Below are 26,657 nucleotides of genomic sequence, written 5' to 3' on the forward strand. Positions count from 1 at the left end.
AAACTAAGAACAGAGAACAGGCCAATGGCTGCCAGAGGTGTTAGGGGAAGAGTTGACAAATAGCACTGGGAGACCTGATTTTACTAGGGTGGTCATTAAATGACTGTTCAAATCATTCACACAACTACACACTATAGCATATGTGCAGGGAAATTACATTTAATATAAGGGTGGGAGCATGTTACCAGGCAGATCTGCCATAAGTGCCCCACACAACCACATGAATCCTAGCCCTTGGGCTAGGGAGCTCAGTGATTGAATGCTTGTCTGACAAGCACAAGGCCCTGGTTTCCATTCCAGAACCATAGAAACAAACCAACACACACACACACACACACACACACACACACACACACAGAGAGAGAGGGGGAGGGAGAGAGAAAGAGTCTACAACACTACTTAGAGTCCTTATTCTGATTTATCATCCTCCTCTGTACTTATCATGTGACAAGCTATATCTTCACTTGTTTTATTGTCTGCCCTTCCTTTCCCACTGAAGTACAAAGGTTTTGAGGTGGAGTGTTTCTATTGTTCACTGGTATATATCCAATGTACCTGAAACACTGTAGGCACTTAATAACTGCTTGCTAAATGAATGAATGGGTGGATATTGAGTTACTTGGCTACTGCAAAATAGGGGGACAGCACTGGTCCAGGAATGACTGTGGAGCTGCTCTATGGTCACAGGTGGTTTGGCTAACACTGAGTACTTCCACAGAGGAGATGATGCTGCCACCCAACTGATGTCTCCGAGAGGACAACTGAAAGGAGGGGGTCCTGACAATACAACCACAGGGTTGGCAGCAGAGGCCTTGTGGCTAAGTCTAGGGAGAGGTCTGCTTGTCCCCTAGCTGGCTGTCACAAATGATCCCTATCCTACTGTGGGCCTACTATGTGCACACTATGAACCTTTATACTGGGGAGGAAACCAAACAGATGTAAGAATTTAGGACTTAGCTTTAAGATCCTAAACATTAATCAGTGTGGTCCACAAGAAAGGCCTTTTGACAAAAGGAGTGTTTTGAATATTGAGAGTGTTTGAATATTGTTATTGAATTAGATGACAGTATTCTTTTGATGTTTTTCTATTTTAATTATTATCAATGTGGTTTACAAAACACATTTGATTTTAGAAAAAAACCAACACTAAACTATCTAAATATTTAAGATTTTATGAGTATAATTTCTTTCAAGATGTTTATAGCATAATTATGTAAGTATATATGTGCATGTGTGTGTGTATAGAGGCAGAGAAATACAGAGAAAGAGGGAATGGCTGTTGATATAGCTCAGTGTGGAGAGCCCTTGCTGAGTGTAGTTAAGGCCCTTGGTTCAAACAGAAGCCACCCCCTACAACCACAGAAGGAAGAATACAGAAAAAGTAAACAGTAAAAGGTTAAGATACGAGGAATCTGAAGGGTATAAAAGAACTGTTTGTATTAAATCTTGCCTTTTTTTCTATAAGACTGAAATTATTTTGAATTAACAGTCAAATAGAAAGCTAAAAAAAAACCAGTAAGGAGACTGGAGAGATGGCTTAGTCATTAAGAGCACTTGAGACTCTTAAAGAGTACCTACAGGCTCAGTATCCAGCACCTACATGATGGTTCACCACCATCTGTAACTCTAGTTCCAGGAGATCTGATGTCTTCTTCTGGCTTCCAAGTTACAAAGCACACATGCGATACATATACATACATGTAAACACATAAAATAAAAATGAGTTTTAATTTTTTTTCTAAAAGCCAACACTCAGTTGTTCAAATGCAGCTGAAGAGAGAACGCTGTGTTGAGAACATGGTCACAAGCTCATCATTGGGGAATGGTGGACCTAAGGCCTAAGAAGATGAACCTAGGGAATGTGGAGGAGCCCAGGTTAGGATAGATGATGTAGTCTCAAGCGGGTGGTGTTTGGTGGAGGTTATCATGGGAAGTTGAATGAAGTTAGTGTGTCAATTTAAGTTAAGGAAAATTAAGATTTTAGTTCCTCCAATGAACTAGTTTTATTTTAAGTACTTAATAACCCATCCATGACTAGTGGCTATCACAGTGTAGACATAGAACATGTCCAATGTTATAGAGAGTTCTGCGGGACAGCATTAGTCTAATATGTAAGAGATCTGGGTCTTCGGCCTGGGTGATCAGGGAACCTGCTCACACACAGCTGTCACACTGGGTATGAAACTCTTAGGGGACAAGAGCATCCACTTAGGATACTGCCACCTCTTGAAAGGCACTTGGAAGGACATAGAAAAGATGAATGAGAGACAGAGGAAGCATTAAAAGAATTTAGGGGACTAAACGAAATGGAGATACAAAGGTACTTTGAGATTTCTTGCTGAACACATGGGGAAATTTGTATCAGAGGAAAATGGAATGGGAGAGCCACTGATGAATAGTTTGGCTTGGTCAAGTGGACTTGGTGGATCAGCATGTAAGCTTCTAAAAGCCAGGGTCAGAGTCCTGGAGAAACACTGGCGGAGATGGGAAGGTTAGGGTCTCAGATTTAAGCCATGATTAGAATGAGAACTAATAATTGCCCTATTGAAATACTTTTACTTTGTGTATTTCTCTATGTGTTACTGGGATCATTAATTGCTTGTTTCTAATATAACCATTATATACTGCTATTTTGGCCTATCTGTTAAAATGTTAATGCACTTAACTGGTCTATAGTGTATTTTCCCTCAAGGTGATTTTAATAAATGTGGGATTAACAATTCAATTAAAATAATTACTTAAATAAATTAAGCTTTATGCAAAAAAAAAGAATGAGAACTAGGAAGCAGGGTAAAAGATTGAGAGAAAAGAATTCAATGAAAGACAGGAAGGGCCAGGGCTTATCCCAGGTGATTCACTTCTAGAGACAGCTAGGTGACAGAGAGGGCTGTGGAAGGACCCAGAGAATAGAAAGAATGCCACCGTGAGTAACAGTGGAGGACGGATGTGGGGAGGAGCTCCAGATGTAACCAGAGCAAAGTTACGGACGATGCTAGAGGCTAATGGTTCACATGTCATTCCAGAGGACATATCCAAGGAAAACAGAGAGGGTAGGTGCCCAAGGACATTCTAGTCAGTAACAATTCTGGTGCTAAATGGACAAAGGAAAACAATGAAAAAATATGTTCTCCTGTGGTGGAGGAAGGCTGATTTCCAGGACTCGAGAGAAGGAGGGAGAGCCTAAAGATGATACAGACAACCACACAGGGAAGGCAAATGTGGGGAGGAGAGGAGAGAGGGAAGGGGAGAGAGGACAGAGGAAGGGCAGAGCTCATCGCCTCAGGAGAGAGCAAGCCACCCATGCAAAGAAGCTGGATGGCGGTTGTTACGGCTGCATGGTGTCCTCTTCCATCCATGTGCTGAAACTGTAACCCAGTGACACAGGTCCTTTGAAGAGGTGATTACATTAAAATAGGTCGTCAGGGTGGGCGCTAGTCCAATCTGACTGGTGACCTCACAAAAAGGGAGGAGGAAGGAGGAAAAGAAGGAAAGGGGGAGAGAAAGGAAGAGAGAGTGGGAAGGGAGGAACCAGGTAAGGAAAGAGGGGGAGAGGGAGAGAAAAAAAGAGAGGGGGAAGGGAGGGACCCAACTGAGCAGGGACCCAACTGAGCAGACCTGCACACACAGAAGGAACCACGCGAGAAGGAAGAAGACAGCCATTTGCAAGCCAAAGGAGAGAGACCTAGATCTTGGGTTTCTGGCCTGTGTTTCACCATCTTGTTATTGCAGTCCTAGGAGATCACTGCAGTGAGCTTTCAGTGAGCTCCCCGCTGAGAGGGTGGGAGTGGGTGGGAGGAGGAAGGCAGTTCTTGGGGTGTGACCTGGGAGTACACAAGGGGATGGACAGTATGAAACCAGAGGCTACAAAGTCCCCCACCCCCATGCTCATTGTCTCTGCAAAACTCATGTGGCTAGAAGCTAGCCCCCACATCACAGACCTTTCGATGTTAGGGTAAAATAGGATTGATGGCCACATTTTAAATTTGTTCTATAAATTTGTGGCTACTGCTGTTTGAATTTGTTGGCATTTGAAGCTGCTTTGGTTCTATCAGTAAAAACAACTGTAAATGTCAACAATGTTCTGTATGCTATACATATTTTATACGACCATCTGCAGGTATCCATTAATGGTGCTCTGTGCACACAGGAAAAGCTGAGTCACAGGATTCTAAAACCTGGTTTCTTGGGAGAAGCATCTCACAGGTGTTCTACTCTTAGCAAATGCAAGCAGGGCACCTCCCCATGTTTCTATCTCATGAAGAGGGAGCTACAGTCTCATGTACAGCTGCTGACTTCCCAAGTTAATGAAGCCGCATGTGGCTCCGCTGGAAACAGAATCACTGACCACCATGCATCTGACTGCTTTTTTACTTTAGCACATCTACTCCTCCTTCCAAGGCAAGCTTTGCTTTGAAACCTTTCTCAGTTCCTGTGCAGAGGGCTAAGGCTCCAGAGCTGGACTTGGGTTCAAATACTGCCCCTTCATGAGCTAAGCTGAGGGGCTTAAAGTGTGTTATATAACCTTCAGTTTCCTATTTGGAAAGTAGTCTGAGGAGGCTAATAAGTTGGCTCAGTGGGGGAAGGTGCTTGCTGCCAAGCCTGACAACCCGAATTTGATCCTCAGGACTGGCTCAGGAGGAGAAAACCAACAATCCCAAGTTGTCCTTTGACTTCCACAATAGAGTCATGGTATGTGCACACATATGTGTGCATATAAATAAACAAATAAGTAAATGTATGTATCAAAAAACTACAAAAAATTGAGAAGTATAAATATTTTTTTTCTGAAACAGAAAAATACACCTCTTTCCCAAACAAGCAGATCCCAAAGGATTCCTCTGCCCTCTGGGACAAATTTAGCTCCTCCAGTTATTTAGAATGAGATAGCTAATCTCGATTAGAATCACCTAGGAGACACCTCTGAGTAGGTCTGTGAGTCTGTTTCCAGAGAGGTTCAACTAAAGAGCGAAGACTCAACCTGAATGTGGATGACACTAGGCAATGGACACTGAGTCAAAAGGAGTCCTTCCTCCTCCCTTTTTGTGAGGTCACCAGTCAGATTGGACTAGCGCCCACCCTGACGACCTATTTTAATGTAATCACCTCTTCAAAGGACCTGTGTCACTGGGTTACAGTTTCAGCACATGGATGGAAGAGGACACCATGCAGCTGTAACAACCGCCATCCAGCTTCTTTGCATGGGTGGCTCTGCTGTCTGACCTCAGGCGCAATGTGACCAGCTGCCTCATGCTCCTACAGCCATGGCCTGAGCTGTTCTTTACACTCCACTACATCACGATGGTCTCCACTCTCAAACTGCCAGTCACGTGAACACTTCCTTCCATAAGTTGTTTTTCTCAGGCATTTGTGATAGCAAAGAGAAAAGAACTAATCCAGTAACTGATCCCGTTGGCCCACTCAGCTGGCATCCTCATGGGAGTTCCGTGTCATCGCACCTTATTGTGCGTCTCAACTCAGGTCCCTCTTGTTGGTCCAGACGCTCAAGTTCTCAGTAGACAAACTGATCACTAATGAGTTTCCACTTCTCTAGACTCACCCTTATTAGCTCCTGGATTCTTTGTCTCTCATTCTATTTCCAGCACCCCAAACTTTCTAGACCAGCCACTGTGGGAGAGGAACATCCTATAACAAAACAGAAACCTACCACCTTTGCAAATTCCACAGGGTAAGGAGGGGACAGAGTGCCCTCCACCTGCTGTCTCTGAGAGGGAGTTGGAGCACTTCCCTGGACAATCAGCCCACTCCACACCCTTCCTGGCAAAACCTGGTCCCTCAACTTTCATGTCCGCATCCAGGATATTTGCTTGCTGCTACTCTTAGAGACTTGCTTCTGTCTCTCTCTCCTGCCCACTTCTTCCCCGGAGCCAGGCCTTTCTCTGGAGCTCACACCTCTGAGTCTAACCTCCTAGACATCATCCCCCCAGGAGATGCCAAACCCATACTACAAGCCTCCCTGCCCCAAATCAAACCCAGGACCTTCTCCTTAGACTGCTTCCTGACCTACATTTTCCAAGAGCCCATTAATTCTATCAACTAAATACATACTTAGTCTTTTTTTCTCCACAGCATTCACAATCACCACCAGCACGCCCCATCCCATTCTAACCTCAGTACCATCCCAGGGCCTTTTATCCACTAGTCCTTGCCCTAAGGCATCTGTTATATTGGGGCCAAAATGACTTTTCTCAAATGTAAATCTGAAGTCACTCTACTGTTGAAACCACTCTAGTGACTACCCAAACCACTCAGGACCAAGTCTATCTGGTCTTACGAGGTCCTTGCGACCAGCTCTGGTTTTCATCTCCAGTCTTCTTTCACACTATTCCTTCTTGGGGAACATCCTTCCTCGTGTTCTCTATTCTCAATGTCCATGGTTCTCAAGTTTCAGTATGCCTTGTGGCCACCTAGAGAATTTCCAGGTTTCCAGCTGCTATTGGTCAGCTGTGTACTGGTCTTTAAGTGAGGCTCCTCCACACCACACACACACTCAGCATCTTTCAGTTTCTGTGCACTAGCATCGTGCCGTGGCCTCTCTGTACATGCTGACACCCTCGGCTGACTTTTGCACATTCTGCAAATGGCACATTCTGCAGCTCAGGCATGCTACTTCCAAGAAGCTCTCATGCCCCATCCTAGTAGGTCTGTCCCAGTCCCCATCCAGTTCAGAAGCCTACTCACAAAATGTCCACACCAAGTTCCCAGGGGACAGCTAAAGAATCCCCCCACCCTGCTGTACCTCTGGGGCCCTAGTGGCAAACTGGGCATGGGCTTGCTAAGATGCTATGAGAGGACAGAGACCATTAGATCTCTGGGAACCTGGGAATTTCTAATGAATTGATGTTGAAATATAGCCAGGGTGTGCAAATCTTGCTGCAACTTTCCACAATGTTAAGTCTCTGCTCTGTCATCTCCTTGATCAAAACTGCCAGGAGCTGAGCCTTCTGTTCTAGATGGGAGATCGAGGCTAGAAATGAAACAGCCCAATAAAATCATGGATAAAAGAATCTGGAAACGTCCTAGGACAGCTGAGGTATTGCTGGAAGAAATCTGCTCCTTGTGACTGATTTTGCTTCTTTCTGCCCAAGCCTAAACTAGTACTGGCCTCAAGAACTTTCTTTCTGTACTGGAAGGGAGAGGGTCAGTCCTTCATGGAAGTTTCTAGACGGCTCAGTTTGAAGGCAGATGAGTACCCCTTTCTTATTCTTGCAGAGTGAAAAGGGTCAGTTAGGGAGCTAGTATTAACAACAACCTTGGGTACAGGCAGGTCCCTGGATCTCTGGATCTCTGGGGATATTTCCCTTTTTAGGTAGTTAACTATAAATAGGCATCAAACCCTTTAAAATTCCCAAAGTCAGCATTCACTTTCTGCTCAAGGCTCCTGGGAGTGAAAAGGGCTGGGTAAGGAAAGGGAGTATGGGGCTGGAGGGCCATGTCCTGACAACCCCCCTGAGAAAGGCTCAAGGCACCGAGTGACTGTCCTCTCCCCCACTGACTCCTTCTAGTACATAATTACAGACATGTGGAGACATATTAGTTGCTTTCCAAAAATTACCATCTCTGGGCAAATTGCCCACTCACCTCCCCTCATAGCACAGACAGTCGCATTAGAAGATTCCAGAGGAAAACAACTCCGCTTGTTGCTGCAAGCCCTTATTCTCAAACCCCTTGGAATGTCATGATAGTTGTGAAAGAGGAGTCTAGCATGGCCAGCCCAGCAGGGTCAGCACGACTTGTTAGGCTCTCATAGGCTGCTTCTGGGAAGGACTGACACTGCTAGTTATCGACTCAAGGGAGATACCAAGAAAGCTGAAAGAGTACCCGGAAGTAGCAGCTTAGTGAGGGGGTCATCACAGTGTCCCATGCCTGTGGGGTACTGTCATAGTCAAACACGAATGCTGTAATGGGGTGTAAGAAGAGTTGGTGCCTGCTTTGGGGGCATTGTGAAAGCATCCTAACTATTCTCCATGGGCCCCACACTTTACAGTGATAGGCAAGTCTTGATGCCAAATCCCAACTTCTTCTAGATTTCCTTCCAGCCCTGTGGATTCTATCAGGATTTAACATTTCCCACGACCTGCAGAGAATGTTTTAAAAAAAGATTTGATCTAGAGAAGACCAAGAGGACTAGACAACATGTTTGATACCCATAGATATTTTCAAGTTGATATGACTTTCAGTTTCACAGAGACACATAAGAAAGGCCAAAACAAAGAAAAGTACTGTCATCAGAAATGCTCCACTGTGGTTACCAGGAGGCCTAAATGCACCACCTTCCAGAGGTGAGTGTCCAGGCCAGGCTCAGACTCCAAGGGAAACTGCACCTGAGTTGTTCCTAAGTCTCAGAATAGTAAAGGCAGGAACCCTGAAAGCAGGAGGAACTCATGCTTTGATTAAGAAAATTAAATACTGTGGACCCAACTCAAATATCTGTTAGCTAAGCTGTAAAAGCAATAGATCCTATTTTCTCTTTCTTATTCAGACCCCAACTCTGTCACCATGCTGGCATTGCTTCACCTGTATGTCCCTCTCTTTTTAACTTACATTTTCTAAAACCATCTTCTAAGCCTGAGGACCCCATCCTTCAAGCAATATGCTTGCCTTCCTCCACAATTCCCCCCAAGAATTCCACTGGTTAATGAGATCCCCTCCAGCAGTGTTAGAGACCTCTAGTCATTAGTTAGCTAGGCTGTATTACATACTTATAGAAAAGATGTGACACTAAGACCACCCTGTTACCTCTTTTGACATAAAGTAAATTTTAAGTAACAAGCCTGGGGTTTACCAGTCAGTTAAAGATTAGCTTAATTTAAAAAAAACTACAAGGTTGTCAGGAGATAGGCCTGAACAGTAGTAAATTGTAATAGATAGGATCAGACCCTACTGCCAGGTTACCAAACAACATAGGAGTTCCTACCCCTGACCTCTTGCCTTGTAGATTAGGTAGCCAGGCAACACAGCTGACCACCTCTCCCACTGACCTCTTGCCCCTGCAGCTACAAGTACACCTTCCCTCTTTCCCTCCTCAGTTCTCCTATATAAATCCCTTTGTGATGAAATAAAGTTGTCGTCTTGATCAGAATCCTGTCTTGGCGTCCATTCCTGTATCCCCTGTCCTCCATCTTTCTCTTAGGTGTCCACCAGACCCACGTTAAATGTCCTGCAGGTCGGACACAGCAGGAGCACCCCAATGTTGGGCTTTAGGCTCCAGGCCACCTTCTCTGTAGGACGCTTCTATCACTGTGTGACCCCAGATTTGCTTCTGTAGCTTCAGATAACCAGCTTCACCTGAACTGTGTCCTTTACAACTCTCCATCAGTGTCCTGATGTCCTAGTTAGACAAGGTTTGAGACCAGCCTTGGCAGGTGTTCACTGGGTGCTGAGGAAACTGTGTTTTAAAGGGACAAAGGGCTTTGAGGAAAGCTATGTGTTTAGTGGGAGAACCAAGACCTCTGTTTCCTGCTCTCTAGCTCCACCCATGGTTTCTTGCCATGCCCCATGTCTGAGAAATTCCCTGGAAGTGATCAAAACAAACCAACTTCGGGACCCATGGAGGTTCACTGAGGAGTACCTGTCTCTCAGTCACTAACTCAGCACAGGCAGAGACCGGAGTGCTTCTCCTTGAACCTGCACAATTCACCCATTTTATTTCCAAAACAAGGAGAGGAGTCACTTCTGTGCTGAGGGAGTAGATAAAGTAACCCAGGGATACTGATATTAGATTTTCATCCAGAAGAGAAAATAACCACAAATGACATTATTGGGCCAAGTAACAAAAATGGAGGAGGGTAGACTGTGGATGGATTAGATAGCAAAAGTGGTTAAGTGTCAACTTCCCTGATTCCACCAATTACATTGTGGTTATATTCTTAGGAGACAAGAGTAAGTAATGAGACAAGAACAAGTAATAAGTAATAAATAATGACAATGAGTAAGAAATTAAAGATATGATTATTCTGATTTAAAAAGGTATCTAAATGAAGATTATAAATATATACACAGAGAATGATAAAATTGTGGGATAAAAATAAAAACAACTCGTGACTTCAGTAGAGAGAATATAGAGTTCTTTGCACTCTTCTTGTACTTTTTCTGTAACTTTGAAATGTTATCAGAATGGTTGTTTTAAAAATCCCACCCAGGGCCACGCCTTTAATCCCAGCACTTGGGAGTTCGAGGCCAGCCTGGTCTACAGAGTGAGTTCCAGGACAGCCTCCAAAACAATACAGAGAAACACTGTCTCGAAAAACCAAAAAAAAAAAAAAATCCCACCCAGGGGCATGCAGCAAACACACTGACAGGTCTCTAGATCCAGGGACACATATCAGTGTCTTTCCTTTGTCTACTTCTGGGCTCCAATGGTCTTGATGACACCTCTGCCACCCCATCTCCTCCTGTATCCGCTGTGGGCTGGGGAAATAACTGGCTAGCATTTGTGTCTGTGTGGTCAGTGTGGAGCAAAGCCCAGTATACAGCAAGGAGGAGGGGGATGAGGGGGCACACAGACTACCACAGTTCCATTCCTTACCAGCTAGGAGATGCTAGGCAGGGCAGTTTCATCTCCAAGGCTCAGTTTTGCTTCCCTATGAAATGGGGGCAACAAGAATTTGCAAGGCCCTGCGACTCGGCTCCAGTCATGTAGAAGGAACTCCTGACATGGTGCCTGTCTGCACTCAGAACACAGGTTTTGTTTGACTCAGCTGTCCTCCCCACTTTCCCTCCAGTATCTGCAGGCTCTCCCCCAAGCTCCCGCCCGCCTCTCCTCCCTCGCCAATGTTCTCATTCTTCTTCAAACCACATAAACTACATTCCTCTCCCTCCTTCAAAACCTGATTCTGAGTTTTCCTCACCTCAAACCCTCCCAAACTTCCTCCCATGTGTCTTGTGACTAGAGTGACTGGCAGGTTAACAAGTACTTTAGTCACGGGGGACTAGGGGCACCCTGCCTGGCTTCTTCCTCGTGCTACAATGAGGCTTGGGGGCTCCTGGCAAGTGTGGTCAACACTGTCCACTCCTACACCCAACAGCTGGCTCATAGGAATAAACTATCCCCGGGGACAGGAGAGTGCACAGAGAGGGGTCTGGATATACTCTGTTTGACAGGAAAGTCGCTCTCCCTTTCCTCAGAAAGATGAATTTCCTCCTTAGATGAGGTACTTCACGGTCTTGACAAAACCACACATATGCTCACAGAAAGACCACTCATGGAATCCAACATGTCTGGGAATGAGGATAATAACTAACAGATATGACATGCGATGAGAGCATACAGACCACATGTCTGATTCCATTTCAGCAGGGAGGGAAGTCCCTTGCTGCTGAGGTGTTCGTGTATTAACACACATAGAAAGTGCACAGAAAAAATCAAATGAGTGTCAAGAATGAAATAGGGGCTAGAAGAGGATTTTCACATTGTACTTGGTATATTCTTGTATGTTTTTAAATGCTCAAATGAGAATGCATGCACATACAACTTAAGCAATTACTAAACAAATTACACCACAAAGAGTAAAAAATTGGGGAAACAGACCTAAAAGACACCACTTTTGCTTCCTGTCCCAGGGAGTAGCCACCTTGCCAGACTCCAAGGATCAACCTCAGGCCTCTGGTGTGCACGTTTCTAAGGGACAAGAATATATGTGGAGGGGCAACCAAAGCCAAGCCCAATGCACAGAGTGACAATAGGCTTAGGGTGGTGGGGACTGAGTAGACAAGCCAGTTCAGGGAGGCAAAGTGGCCATCAGGGTGCATGGGGTTAGATGTCCATCACTGGACCACAGAGGAGGGAAGCATCCTTTGCAGAGAGGTGGGTGGGTTTAATCCTGTGGTGCCTGTGTTTTCCATGGAGTCCAAACACTTCCTGCCAGTCCTACTCTGCACCCCCCTTTTAAGGCTGCTTCCACAGGGTATCTTGCTGTCAAGGCCCTAGTGGGAGGGCTCCTGGGTGACTGCACACTTCCCAGAGGCAGCAGGCCTACCCGCTTCTGCTCTGAAACAACCATGGATAGCAGGGACAGCTCCTATGGAAAGGCAGACTTTTAGTATGGCCACACGCTGGAAGGATCTAGGAACATAAACAAACGTGGAATCCCAGCTGCCACTCTAGAGTTTCTGTTTAATTGGTCTGGGGGCAGCCTGGGCACGGTGGTTTCCAAGTTCTACAGGTGAATCTAATACAAAGCTATAGCTGCCATCCAGGACTCCAGAGTGTGGTGATGACAAGTTGGCTGGGGTTTTCCAAGGCCTCCAGCTCTGCAGGGCAAAGTGCCCAGTGCTAGGTCTGCTCATTGTCTGACAGACTCACTGCACTTGTTTTTCTCCTCTACAGTTCTGCTCTGACCCTGCCTCACTCTCCTCAGGATTTCACAGAATGGGTTCCAGACCTGAAGATGTGGTGAGTGGACCTCTGTCCCTGTCAGGAGAGCCACCTCACCACTGTCTGTGTCACAGTCTAGAGCAACACTTCACTTGCTCAAGTTTTCCCATAGTTAGCACAGCAGGGCCCAGGCAACAGTTTTGGGGAATAACACGACTAACTCATTCCTCCTAGGTCCGTATGACTGTTCCTGGGCTTTAACAGCTTATTAAAGTCTACTTGGAACAGTCCTGGCTCCTCCGCCGTTTGAGTGAATCTCACGTTATGTAAACATCTAGGAGAAATTATAACTTCACTTTGGCTACCCCACCGTGAAGGCTGAGGACCTCTGACCCTTCAGTACGATTAGCTGTGTTCCGAGAGCTCAGCAGCAAGGCAAACACACGGCTTTACAAAGGAAAGAGTAAAGCAGTCATAAAATACTGCCTTAAAGTGAAAAGAAAAGTGATCTTTGGAACAATGAGGCCCAATCGCTTCCCTCTACTAGTAGAAGTAAAAGCTTGTCTTCTGCTTTTGTTTTCTATTTTGCTTTTTTAAATTTACTTTTTTTTGAGAGACTTACTCTGTATCCCAGGTTGGCATAGAACTCACTATCTAGCCCATGCTGGTCTAACCTCAGCTTCTCAAATATTACTGGTGTGCACCATGCCTGACTGTTTATTTTAAATCTTAAGAGTGTTCTGGGGATGTCCATGCAACTCTGTGCCCTATAAAACTAGAACTGCCACAAGGTAGTTCTGCTAATAAAAACCATACCCATAATCACAGAGGAAGACAGGGTGGCATTATGGTTTTTGAGGGCTAAGGAACTTCTGTGGATATCATTAGATAATTTTATTTAATAGGTATTATATTTTGATTATGTAGGCTATGTTTTACAACTGCTCTGATATAAAGATGAGTAAATGCATTTCAAATACTATTTTTGAAATAATTCAGCTTTTTCTTTTTTGCAGTTTTGTGGGCATGAAAGCAGCTTGTACCCTAAGCACCCTGTCTAGTAGAGATGTTGGTCACCAGGGAAGCCCAGATCCAGAAGGAGGGAGGTAGCCATGTGCAGTTTGGGTTATACCTGTGCCCTTTCTCCCTGCCTTTTTCTAATACACTGAAATTCGACTCTGAGAGACACTAGTGAGGTCCACAACATGTCACCCTGAGGGCTGGGTTGGCCTTCAGGGAACACACAGGACATATAGGTACATCCAGTCAAGATGGGAGTTAGATGTTTTGGAAAGTTCCTGAGGGGGCTTTAGTGGGAGTTTGCTGGAAAGCTGCAACAGCATGAGAAAGGAAAGGAGATTGGACTCCCCAGGATCAGTGAGGATCTCTATGGAAGAGCTGTCAGGGAGGGGGCAGCCAGGATGCACATGCAGGAAGTACGCTTGCCCGGGACAGGAACACATGAGAGGCTCACTTGTCTGTGGGCACCGGGGACCACTGGACGTTTCTGCTGATGTCATAAGGACAGAGTCACCATAGGAAGGCTCTCTTGATAGGACAGAATAAACTTAAAGATGAGGAACCGTTCCCACAGGGATCTAAGAAACAACCAAAAAGTGATGCAGGAGATATATAGAGAGGGTTGTGGCTAGAAAGACAAAGAATACATGTAACAGCCCTAGGCTATAGATGGGGTGGAGAGAGACTGGGGTTGAGAAAAGGTAGTGGGCTCAGGAATCAGGAGGACACAGGTACTCTGGGGAATGGGCAGAAGCTTGTCCTCACGGAGTTCAGGATAGAATGGGTGACCGGGAAGCAGGGGCTGTGCCAGCACTCCTGCCTTTGTATGGTGAAGCTGAGAGGCACTTACTCTCTGTTCCTAGCAGAGGGGGAAGAGAGCTCTTGGGTCTCCGGGATTTCATCTCCGGGACCTTGGTGTTCTCACCGGTCCGAGCATCTGGAACAAATAAAAGGAACACAAACATCAGTCAGCAGCTGTCTAAGGAGCATCCCAGTCAGAACCCTATCTTGACCCTAGTTGGCCCACCCACCCTACATTCCACTCAGAGGCCCTCTGTGCCCGCCTACAGCACAGAGTGGCGCCTGCAGCAGGCCCTTCCTCCAGGGGAGCACCAAAGAAGGAGCGCCCGCTGAATGGCCCTGATAAATCAGGTGGCTGGGACAGTCACCCAGCAGGATGGATGGCCAGGCTAGGGAGCTAGTTACTGCTCCCTGCTGTAGCAGCAGAGCCTGCCAGGACTAAGGCCACTCAGCAGGGCCTAAGCCTTCAATGCCCTTTGTTCTCTTGCCCACATGGAGCCTTGATGCACTTATCTAAACGTCTTACATCTCAAAGGCTCTCTGCAAATGGAGGGGCCTCACACAGGGGAAAAAGACTGGGTGCCTCCCTGCCTTTGGGTTCATGAATGAAAAGGTGTCTTGTGGCCTTAGGTTTCTGGGACTAGCTTTGGCACTGGGTCAGGCCTGGTCAGATGAAAGTTTCAGAGCCGGTCACTGGTTGAGTCTGGGAGACCAAGGCTGGGACTCATTTAAGGGCTTCTGTAGTACACCCCCATGGCAGGTCTATGAATCCCTACAGTGGCCATTGGCTGAGGCTGGGTAGCAAGCTCCTTTGTCCAGGTTGAGGTAAAGCTCAGACAATGCTGGGGTCAGATACATTCTCTCTCTCTGTGGACAGAGGTGAACAGCACTGTGGGGCTGGGGGGAGCAGGGCAGAAAAGGCTCTCTGGGTTTCCATGAGACTGGATTTTCAAACTTTGTGAGGAAACCACCCAGGACTTAGATAAGAAACCGCTGGCTAAATGGCCATCGCCAGGCTTGTGTTTTTACTACTCTTTGGGGAGAGGATGGACGGCACCTCCCCCTAAGTCCCTTCCTGTCCTTATCCTTCATTTCCTGCTCCCAAGGAGGAAGCTCAGAGGGAGGAGGGGATTTTCCAGCCAGGGCTCTGGCCACATTCCTGTGGCTTGGCTGGAGAAGAAGGGCTAACAGGCTATCCCTGCCTCCAGGTTGGGCACCTCTCAGCTGGTCTCGCCTAGACTGGGTTTCCTGTGAGGGGTGGTACTGGAACATAGACTGGGTCCCTTGCATGCTCTAGAATGTGCATCTGTCTACACGGTTCCTTCTGCTCTCCTGTTTATGTAGCCTTCCTCCACCACATGCCTGTCCTCTCTATGAGCTGCGTAATCCAGTGACAAAGACTGCATGTGGGCACAATACAGGCTCAGTTAAGTGGCAGCCGAGGGATATCAAGGTCAATTCCCTGTTGAAGATAACCAAAAAACCATGTACACACAACTATGGAAATGACTCCATTTGAGCTTTAATTAGGATTGTTCTAGCGGTAGATGAGGGTAAAGGAACAAAGGTTGAAGAAATCCTCTTAAGCAGAGCTTGAAACCCCAGCCCATACCCTGCTGCCTCCTCCATTGTGTGATGCCCATGTCCTGCCACCTCCTTAAGAGCAAAGAAACCTCAGACGGTGAGTTCAGGCTTCTTGCCACGTGGAGCTGACAAAGTCTCAAGTTGCTGCCCACACCCCAGGGCGCCAGTTTCACGTGGACACATTGGAGGAACAGAAAGACCCCTGGGACTTTAAATAAAGATGCACTCAGAAATGTCTGCCCTCCCCTTCCCAGGAGGAGAAGTGAATGACAGTATGTACTGAATTCCTGATTCAGCATTCATTTTCTCCTGGTAAGTTCCAGAGCAGAGAGGAGTCTGGGAAAGAGAATCAAAGTCCTTTTTTTCCTGACCTATAAGCTGAGGCACAAGCAAGGGTGATGAGTTTTTCTGGCCTCTGAAAGAGGGTAGCGGGGCCTGTGGATGCCTTGCCTTGTGGGTCACGCTAGTCGCTATTCTGGTGCATTTTGTCTTTGTCATTGGCACCCTTGAGGACTTGGACGAATCATTTAAGCTGTCCCATGTCTCTGCTGCCATAGCTGTAGAAAGAGAACTTTAATGTTTTCTAGCTCACTGCATCCCAAAGCTCAGAGAAGGCAAGGCATGAGATGGTATTTTGGAGAGATCAAAAGCACTACTCACCTAAATGAATTCATTCTTTTTGTTAGCCATATTCCCTCGCCTTCTTCTAATGGGCTTTAGCGTCCTGTCACCTCAGAAAGCTGTCTACCAGCTGTGCCCACCTCTGCAGTGCCCTCAGCTCTGGGGCACCATGGGTTCATTAGAAGTGTGAGCACTTTACCTGGTGTGCACACTAAGCTGGTTTTGAGAAGCTCCACTCTCTGCAACTTATCTTCCCATCAGGCCCTGAATAAAAGGGTTCAACTTTCCCTTACAAACCAGGCCTATCCCAAATCCAGAGGCTCAGGAAGGAGCAGCACCCTCTAAAGTGCTAGTAATGTGGGGGCTGCGCATGCAGCATGGGGCCCAGCCAGGAATACCAAGCTGCCTGGTCACTGTGAGAACCGCAGTGAGGAATGGGCTGGAAGGACCATACGCTTAATCAAAACCAGCTTTGTGTGCACATGCTGCCCGGGGGATAAAAATAATAGTAATAAAAGTTTAAGAGCAGCTTGTATTTTCTGTCTATTTTAATCATTTTGTGATGAAACTGGGTTTTATTTCTAGATCTGGGCCCCAGGGCTGGTGTCCTTTGCTGACCTGGTTGTGCCCCTAAAAAAAGTGTGGGGGTAAAAGATAGAGGTGTGGAAAACAGGGGCTCCTAAAGAGATCAGGAGATCTGCCCTTACATGGACAATGCCTCACCCCTTCTACTGCTGGACTCAGGCCCCTGGGATACCTCCCCTCACCCCCTGCAAAGAGGTAGGATCCCTGGACTCTGACCCTAGGGAAGGGAGAAGGAGGCTTTGGGAACCTTTTGGGAGAGGGTTTGAACTTGGGGAGCCTCAGGAAAGGCAAAGTAGGGGGCTGGGTTCCCACATCTCCTGGGATGGCTCATTTCTCACTGGTCTCTCTGCCTAAGGGCAAGCAGCATTCTACTAGGTTGGGGAAATGTGAACTCTTGTGGCTGTGTTGTTTAGTGGTGATGAGCCCTTGGATGAGCTCCTAAACTATGAGAAGAGAACCTTCCTAGTTAGGAAAACATCTTACAGAAGAGTGGACGTGGGTAGCAAGTATTAGATGAGGAGCCAGAGTGGGCAAAGGCGCAAGCTGCCAAGCCTGAGGATCTGAGTTTGATCCCTGCGACCCACATGGTGAGAGGAAAGAAACGATTCCTGCAAATTGTCCTCTGAGCTCCACACACACTCTATTTCATGGCCCCAGGCCCCAAACAAATGTTAAAGTGAAATCACAGGTGGCATTTACTAGGTATTTATCCCACACATGCATCTATCTCCCTGTGGTCTTCATGTGCTCACAGCAGGCAGAACCACAACACTTCTCAATATTAAATTCCCCCCTCCCTCCCTGCCTCCCTTCCTCCCTCCTCCCTTCTTTCCTTATTTTAGAGACAAACTGTCATCCTGTAGCCCAGGTTGGCTGGAACATGCCACACAGCCCAGGCTAATCTTAAATACAACACAATCCTCTGGTCTCGGGCTATTTAAGTGTTTTGGAGCTATGAAAACAGCAGTTTGATTCAGTCCAATCTACTACCAACTATCTGCGTGTGAAGATTTAAACAATAAATGTGAATGCAGGAGAGGATTAGGAACATGTCAGGACTCAGATCAAGACAGATCAGGTTCTACTCAGGACCAGCCAGCTGACCACAGTGGTTGGGAGCCAGTGCTTGGGTTTAGATGCCCATCCAACTAGTGAAGGTGGCCTGAGCAGGTGACTGGGTCTCTATGTAATTGAACAGGCTGATATTACTGTCACTCTTCTGAATCCCTGTTGTGAAGGTCCCTAATGATCTCTCAATCAGACGGAGTTGTCTCAGTGGCAGCATCAGACTCACTGGTCATTCTTGTCTCTCTAGAATCCTGACCATTTGGCTTCCTGGGTCTCTCTCTCTCTCTCTCCTGGACTTCTTTGTCTCTTCTTGGGGACATTCATCCCAGCCTCCTTTATAGACCCCAGCATTGCCTCTGCCTCTCAGTGCTGTATTCTCATCTCTCTCTGGTCTTACCTTCAGTCACATCCACTACAGGAGCTCATTCAATCCCAAGGCACTCAATGGTCTCCATGTGTGGATTCTACCCTATGTTCTGTCCTCAGTCCCTCAGCTCCAGATGCATCTAAACATCTGCCCACTTGACACATTTCTGGAGCTGTCTCCTGGGCATTTTCATCTTCACACGCATGGCATTTTTGATGGTTCCCCCTTTGATGGTCCCCAGGCTCCAGGTTTTGACCCTTATTCCTCCATGAAAGCCTAGGTGTAACAAGTCAGAGTACTGGCCCCTCTCCATCTCTCCGGACCCAGTTCATCAGCAGCTCCTGTCACCTCTGAATCAAGCCAGATGACGAATCCCATCACTCCTATCGACTCCACCAAGTCTAAAAGCCATCACACCCCTCAGCTGGCCTCCCTGCTCTCTTCCTGAGGCATCCTGGGTGTGCTCACCGTGAAGATGCCCGAGTGAGCCTTCCCAAGCATCTGGTGTTGTCCCAACACACTGGACTAACGCCTGGTTTCCCGTTCCAGTTGATACCACTCTGCAGCCCTGCTCCCTGGGCCTCTTTAGCCTTGTCTTCTGGCACTCTGCATGTGATGCTTGGCCCGCCAGCCTGCTTTTTCTTTCCACACTGCCCACAGTCTCACTGTGCGCTTCTCTTGCTCTTTTCCCCTCTCACCTCTTTTCTCTCACTTCTAGAACCCCTACCCTCACGTCTTGCAGGTCTCTGTTCAAATGTTCATTCTACCAAAAGTCCTCAGCAACCCTTTCTTGAAGCAGTAGCTCCTTCTCCATCACCTGGCTGTGCTTTCTCCACAACACGTGACACCGCACGCGCATGCGTGTACACACACACACACACACACACACACACACGCAAGCACGTACGCACGCACACACGCACGCACATGCGTAAGTCAAGTCTAAGCACCAGCTCCTTGAGATGTGCTTGGCAGGGTGCAGACCCAAACATTTGTTGAATGAATGAATGATGGTATGGGTGCCACTGATACGTGCTCCCCCTACACAAACATCATGATCTTCTGTGGCTGTGAAGCCATACTCCCCATGAAGATAAGGCTGGATGCCTTGGCTAGGGTACCTGAGGAAGGGAGGCCCGAGCTGGGAGGGAATCGTAGGAATGAATGTCCCTTGAGTAGAAGTGACTTCGCAGCAGAGGGCTAGCAATAATGGATAACAAGGTCTCTCAGAAGTGGTTTAATTTTTTTTTCCGGGGTGGAGGGTGCATGGAGACAGGGTTTCTCTGTGTAATAACCCTGGCTGTCCTGAAACTCATTCTGTAGACCAGGCTGGCCTCAAACTCACAGAGATCCTCCTGCCTCTGCCTTCTGAGTGCTGGGATTAAAGGTGTGCACTACCATTGCATGGCTCTCAAGTCTCTTGACATACAAATTCCCTGACCAGAATCAGCTGGGAAAGGTCTGGCAGGTCCCAGGACCAGACATACCTGAGTTTTATCAGGACAATGTATATTGCAGTTTGCTGGGTGGGGTTTCAGCCTGGAGTAGGGCTTCTTGTCAGGCTTTGCTGAACTCCCCACCCCTCTGTTCATTGGGAAAGGTAGCCTGCCCCCTGTTGCAGAAACTGAAAAGATGAAATACAAAAGTCTCCAGCCACAGCACGTATTAAAAGTCAGCTACTTTCCTTGTGGGTGAGTTTTTTGGCAAGTTCTACCTATCATAGGTTCAGTACCCTTCTGGGTGGGACAAGTTGATACCTACCTTCTGCTGAGTTTGGAAGGAAGAGCTATTTGACCACAATCAACAAAGGGTATAAATATCCATTTTCATAGGAAAATGACCCAAGTAGTGCTGTTACTAGTCATTCTGCAGGTTACTCCTTCCTGCTTTATAAGAAACAGAACACTTGCCAAGTATGGTGGCACATGCCTTTAACATTGGCACTGTGGAGGCAGAGGCAGGAAGATCTCTGAGTTTAAGGCTAGTTTTGTCTACAGAGTGAGTTCCAAGACAACCAGGGCAACACAGAGAAGCCCTGTATTGAACAACAAACAAACAAAAAAAGAGGAGGAGGACAGGAAGGAAGGAGGAAGGGAGGGAGGGAGGGAGGAAGGGAGGGAGGGAAACAGAACACACCTGTGCCTAACAGGATTCCTGTTTGTGAAATTCTAAAATTTATCTTTATCTTATACTTAATGGTATTGGACACAGGCTGAATGAGTGATAGTGGCTTTCAGAGGGCATGGCCAGCTTTGCTGAGTGAGAGCAGGAAAGCCAACCTGAAGTCAGCACAGTAGAGAGGGACCTCTTGTCCTCCGGAAGGGATGCAGGACTGGTTCCACCCAGAAATCAGGCAGGCAGCCATAGCGGATGGATTAGAAGAGCTCAGTGATGAAAACTCAGCCATTGCTAGCAACTCCTAAGGGCAATCATCTTCTCCCTTCCTTCCTCCTTTTCCTTATCTTTATTTCTTTGTTGAGATAGTCTCCTATGCTGGTCTTGTGTGGTCCTATTGCCAGCACTCATTATCCAAGGTGGCACATACCAATACTCTTAGAGAATTTGACTGAAGCCATGGATCTGCTTTTTAGAAAGATGCTTTTGTCACACATACATCTGACGTTGACAGTAGCAAAGGATGGTCAAATCTATGGAGACCTCTGAGTACCACGTCCTGGGAGTGGGGAAATCCGAGAGGACAAAAGACAGGAGGTCACTCAGCTTGGCAAAAACACCAACCTGAAGGAGGCAGAAAGCTGCCATAAGGTGGGCTAACCGTCAGTGTCTGCCTGCTGGTGACTCCTCATGGGAAAACAGAGCTATGTATGGCAAGCGGCTCATCTAACAGATGGTATGGACACATCTCCAAGTACAACAGCAAGGGAAATGGGGAGTGAGTCTGGGGAAGAAGAATGCCCCTTTTCCTTCCTGCAAATGAAACCAGACCGAGTCCAAATGAACTGTGAGTCATTTCTGTTCTCTCAGCTGGTGTCTCCCCTTTTAGCTCTCCTTCCAGGTCCTAATTTGTAGCCAGGGGCCAAATTCTGACTTCCAAGGAACTGGAGAGAAATGATAGCCGTCATCTAGATCAGCAAAGAGAGCAAAGCGTCTTTCAGCACACCTCCTCAGCAAACAGAGTCTCTTAAGTTGCAGAATGAACGAGTCCCCAAACAAACAAACAAAAACCAAAGCAAACAAAGCCTCCTGAATATGTTGTGCAAGGGAAAAGGAAATTGCCCTTTGCAAACAAATCTGGAAAAGGTGCTGACACTGTGCAGATAAGGAGGACAAATTGCTCTCTTGCCTGTAGCTCGCTGTGTAAAAAGCTCAAGAGGCCAGGGGTTTCAAAAGCAGATAACTTCATTAGCAGTCTGGCCACAGAGGGGCAGTTAGAAATCAGTTTCCCGGAAGGTACCACCTGGACAGAGACCAGCAGAACCCTAACCTAGGTGTTGACAGGCAGGTGACACACAGCATGCATCTGAGTTGACCATGAACCCCAGCCCATGAGATCTACTTCCTCAGAGGCAGGCCCTGTGAGAAAGTCATTCCTAGAAAGTCATTCCTAGGTTACTCATACCATATCAGCATCTTTTTTTTTGGCTAGGAACTATTTAATTTCCTTTGCAGTTGTGTGTTTTCAAAAGACACTTTCCTTTAGAAGACACCCCATCTTTTCTCCCATTTATTATGTACCCCAGATCTCTGTTTTGTGACCAGGAAGGAGGGTTATGAAATCCAGAGCAAGGACAAAGACTCTCCATTTTGTGGGATGGCCATAAAACAGGTTAGGATTTCAGGACTAAAGCAATCAAACTCGAGAGCCAGAACAACAAAGCTGTTCTTCCAGATGCCTTATTTGGACACCAGCTTTTGACATGTTACTGACGGTTATTAAGCAGGCATTTCCAGGGCAAGAAACTGTTTTCCCAAAACTACCTCTTCAGACATTTCCAGTCAAGCATGAAAATACAAAGAAAAGGCACTGGGTTCACAAAGAGAAGGCACTGGGCTGAAAGTCCTGCAGCGGTCCTGGTAGGGTTTGCTAATGCTGGCTATGATGACAGGGAGAGATGATAGTGAGGTTGGTAGTTAAACTATCACAAAGTTCATTCAGTTCCCAGGCTCCACGTTCCTCATGGAGGGAGGAAAGAGACACAAATGCATACACCCTGCTGGGCCTTGCCCTTTCCTGGGTTGGAGAACTGCATACTCCTAAGGGGTCTCTCTCTCTCTTTCTCTCTCTCTCTCTGTATGTGTGTCTCTCTCTGTGTGTGTCTCTGTCTCTCTGTCTCTCTCTCCCTCTCTCTGTGTGTGTCTCTCTCTCCCTCCCTCTCTGTGTGTGTCTCTCTCTCCCTCTCTCTCTCTGTGTCTCTCTCTGCCTCTGTCTCTCTATCTCTGTGTGTGTGTCTCTCTCCCTCCCTCTCTTTCTCTCTGTCTCTGTCTCTCTCTCTCTCTCTGTCTCCCCCTCTCTCTCTCCTACTTCTCCTCCCTTCTCTCTGCTGTCTTACTGTCATGTTTTCTTTTTGCCCTGTCCTCCTGTCTCCCCATCCTCAGCCTGACTCACCTTCTCCTGGAGGTCCCTTGCACACTCAGCTCACACTCAGCTCCCTCCTCAGGCCCAGGCCCCTCAGCGGCCTGTGCACCAGCACTCTACACACTTGCTTGCTGTGGTCTGTCAAATACTCAGTCATTTTCCTGTGGGTGTGTCCTTTCTCTTGTTGGTGCCCTTGTGCCCGGCTTCCTTGCCCAGAAGGTTCTGGGTGTGGAGGTCTGGACTGGGAGGGGAGGGGAAGGTCAACAGCCCTTCTTCCTGGCTAGAGATACAGGAAGAAGGCATGTGGGCAATCAAGTAATCAAGGTGAGGTTGTCACTTCCCTTCTTGACTTGTCTTCTTCTTCTTTTTTTTTTTTTAAGGTAGCTCAAGTCTCACCAAATGAATGTTGAAGTAAGGTTGGAGACTATTTGGGGGTGGGGGTCATTCAGATGTAGAAGGGGCCAAGAGATGGGCCCTGTGAGGTAGCAATGGGCAAGCGTGACTTACCATCCACAGTGACTTGGCAGGAACACTCTGCCTGGCCAGCGCTGTTCTTGGCTACACACTTGTACAAGCCCCTGTCCTCAGGCAGTGCTTTCTCGATGGAGACAGAGAAGAGTGAGCCTGGAGGGAGAACAGGAAACGCAGTGAATGACCAGGTAGGGCACAGTACCTACGCTGGTATCTGGAGCACAGGAGGTGTCTTTACAAGCCCCTCCTCAGAATCCAAGAGCAGAGGCCAGGTGGGAACTTGGCTCTCTCCTCTCTGAATCCTCAAACTCTCCATTGGTAACCTACTCCAAAAGAGTAGATTTCTGATAAGTCCTCCAGGACCCCTCCCCCACTGGGCGGCTCTTTTAGGAAGCTGCACAGAGCAAGAGGGGGAGGGGAAGGGGGAGGGAGAAATAAGAAGAAGAGGAGGAAGAGGAGGAGGAAGACGAGCATGGCCTGCCCCTTTCACAGAGCATAAGGAGCCAGGTGCAGTCTCCTGGGGACAGTAGCCAAGAAGGAGTCACCTAACAGTGATGTTGGGGAAACTGCTTGGTAAAGGGGGTTTAAAAAAAAGCATTTACTGTGATGTACTTCCCTCCTGCTCCGTTTTATGGCCATACCAAGCTGACACCAGGAAACAGAGCAGAGAGAACAAGGATAGCATCAATGGGGCCTACAGCATTTCCACTCACCAGGCTGGCGAGGTGGAAAGGCTACACTGTTTTTCAGGGCAGCACAGTTGATCTGTGTCCCCTCCCTCCTACCAGCTCCTGAACAGGCCTCACTGGGTCTTTCCCTGGGGAAGGCAATGGGCCACCATGTCTTCCCAACTACAACGGAAAGGATTTAAGTCTAGCAGGCGAGTAAGAACTGGGAGGCGCAGGGACCGGGTAGTGGGGGGCAGCTATTCCATTCATCTGGGTGGGCAGGAGGATGTCAGGAAGACCCCTGGCCTGAAAGTCAAGGCTCAGAAGAAACCCAACCACCTCTGAATTTCCCTGGTCTGGGAGGACAGATTCCATTTCCCCATCGCCAAGTTATACCCCTGTTTCATAAACTGTTGCTGTTGTTGTTTTGCTTATGTTGTTGTTTTCACATTTTGGTTCCCTGGCTGCCTTTGGCCTGAAACTTAAATGAGAGACCCAGGAGATAGCGGTGCAATGGCTAGAAGGGCAGTGGACAGGAGCCCACCTTTCTTCCCAGCTCTCCAAGGCCCCAGCAGAGCTTGGCCATGGCCACGTGCATCCTAGGGTTGGAAGAAGACGGGGCAGGCTGGAGGCTGGCCACCCCAGATGAAGAATCTGGTATTTCCTGTGGGACGGCTCATTCTTGACCTCCAGAAGAAAACTGTTTCCCAGCAGTTTTTTTTTTTTTTTTTTTTTTTTTTTTTAGGCCTCAGCCTGGTAGGGAGTATTGGGAAGGAGTGAGGGGAATGGGAAGCAGGAATCCACTGAGTGGTTCATCAGGAGCTCTGTCAAGAGCCCCTTCTGGATGGGGAGTCACTCTTCTGTGATTGAAGAACGCCCCCCCAGATATTCCCTTTTCTGAGTGGGTGAGGAGAAGGGATAGAAGGGGGGCTAGGACTGGGGCTGGAGGTTGCCTGCATCCCTGGAAGCTCATGGTTATTCTGAAAGCCTACCTGACCTGCCCTCCCAGTAGGCACTGGCCAACACTGTCACTCACCTGGGGTCCCTTCCTTGGGAACAGTGTCCTCTGTGCCACCCCTAAGGACATAGCTCTAGCTACACCTTTCCTGGGCTTCCCCAGGCATCTGACTCACTGATTGCAAAGCCCATCTCAAGGCCACTGTTGAATCACACTCCTGTCCCCAATGCTAGCAACAAAAAGCAGCTGAGATGCTGAATGACAGAGGGTATTTCCATAGCAGGTTATTTGGAAGGATCTATGCAAGGCAAGGTCAATAATATATATTAATATGTATTTTTGAAAAAGATCTGTTTCTAGACAGAAAGAAATAGATAATTCTGTGTTCTTCAAACGGATTCTATACAAGCAAAGGTACTGTATATAATTAATGCCTTGTATGTACAATAGGTGCTACATAATTTGTACAAGGATGAATTTATACAAGATTGAAAAAGCCTTCATAAGATTCCACCCTGAAGACAATTAAAAATGAATCATCTCTTGATAATAGCAACATCAACAAAGCGTCATTACTAGACTGGGAGAAGTGTTTTGCTAGGGGAAGCCCAGCCTGGAGGCAGGAAGCAAAACAAGAAGATAAAGGCCCTTTTATTGTTACCTCAGCCCTGCCTGGACTTGAGAGTCATCGCTATAGCCAAGACAGGTGCCTGTCCCTGGAGGGCAGGCCCAGCTGATGGTCCCCTGAACACACACATCCCACAGCTCTGGGTGCCAGAAGAGGAAGACCACTTCCACTTATTGACCCTCCAAGACTTGCCTAATGGTCAATCCCACCAATGGCTGTCATATCTCTTCTCAGGAGCTCCTCCACACTTAGTGGGGTGTGTGTAACCCTGTCCTGCAGGCTCTGGAGCCCAGCAGAGAAGCCCCCATGCATACCCAGGCATTCTCTAGCAGTGGGAGCTCAGAAATCCATGTATTGATTGGGTACAACGAGGGAGTGTGAGTGTCTCCTGACTAAGGTGACAGGAATCTAAGAAGCTATCTTGGAGGAAGTGAATCTTGATAGAGGGGGAGAGTGACAGGATGGGCATCAGTGCAGTCAGAGGTTGGGGTGTGGAGGTGCTGGGGGATAGGAAGACAGGCATTGTCCTTCCCCTACTCGTCCCCTCAAACACCGACTGAGTTCCAGGTATATCATCCCTGCGGCCCAAGAACACTCAGTCCGCTCCACCACCACCGCCCCCCCCCCAGCCCAGGCCATCACCCTGCCCTTCGAGTCAAGCCACAAGTTTTATAGCAGATGTCTGTACTTCTTGCACTGGGTTCTTTCCCTCTGTAGCTATGTTCACTGTGGCAGTGTGGACCTTATCACCATACCCCCTAACGTCTTCAGCAGTCTCCATACTGAAGTCAGTCAGAGCCCTTAAAACCCAACTTTTGTTTGTAGCATTCCTCACTCCCAAATCTCCCCTGTGTGGCTCTCTGTTGCTTTTAGACATGTTCCCTGACAGGATGTGGGCTGAAATCAGGGCCAAGTCACTATGGCCAGCCCAGATAGGCTCATTTGCAAGCAGCCAGCCTTCAGTGCTCCAAGCCCTGTACAGGGACCACCTACTGCTGGCTTCCCTGCTGCCCAA

At 47.5% G+C, this 26,657-nt stretch overlaps 1 protein-coding gene across 3 annotated transcripts in view; it reads right to left on the reverse strand.

The window, feature by feature from the left end:
- Mylk (myosin light chain kinase) overlaps positions 1-26,657 on the reverse strand; it is a 176,552-nt gene that overhangs the window by 55,175 nt on the left and 94,720 nt on the right. For 2 of the 3 annotated variants that reach the window (XM_013114547.3, XM_021228014.2), the window contains exons 17-18: positions 23,425-23,541; positions 14,205-14,291 (exon numbers count right to left, since the gene is read on the reverse strand). In XM_013114547.3, coding sequence (XP_012970001.1) covers positions 14,205-14,291; positions 23,425-23,541 — 204 coding nt within the window. Of the gene's footprint in view, positions 1-14,204; positions 14,292-22,947; positions 23,057-23,424; positions 23,542-26,657 lie in introns of those variants that run through there. The other variant, XM_021228015.2, reaches the window with a different exon arrangement.

Source organism: Mesocricetus auratus, unplaced genomic scaffold (assembly GCF_017639785.1).
Source record: "Mesocricetus auratus isolate SY011 unplaced genomic scaffold, BCM_Maur_2.0 Super-Scaffold_100008, whole genome shotgun sequence".
Classification (NCBI taxonomy): domain Eukaryota; kingdom Metazoa; phylum Chordata; class Mammalia; order Rodentia; family Cricetidae; genus Mesocricetus; species Mesocricetus auratus.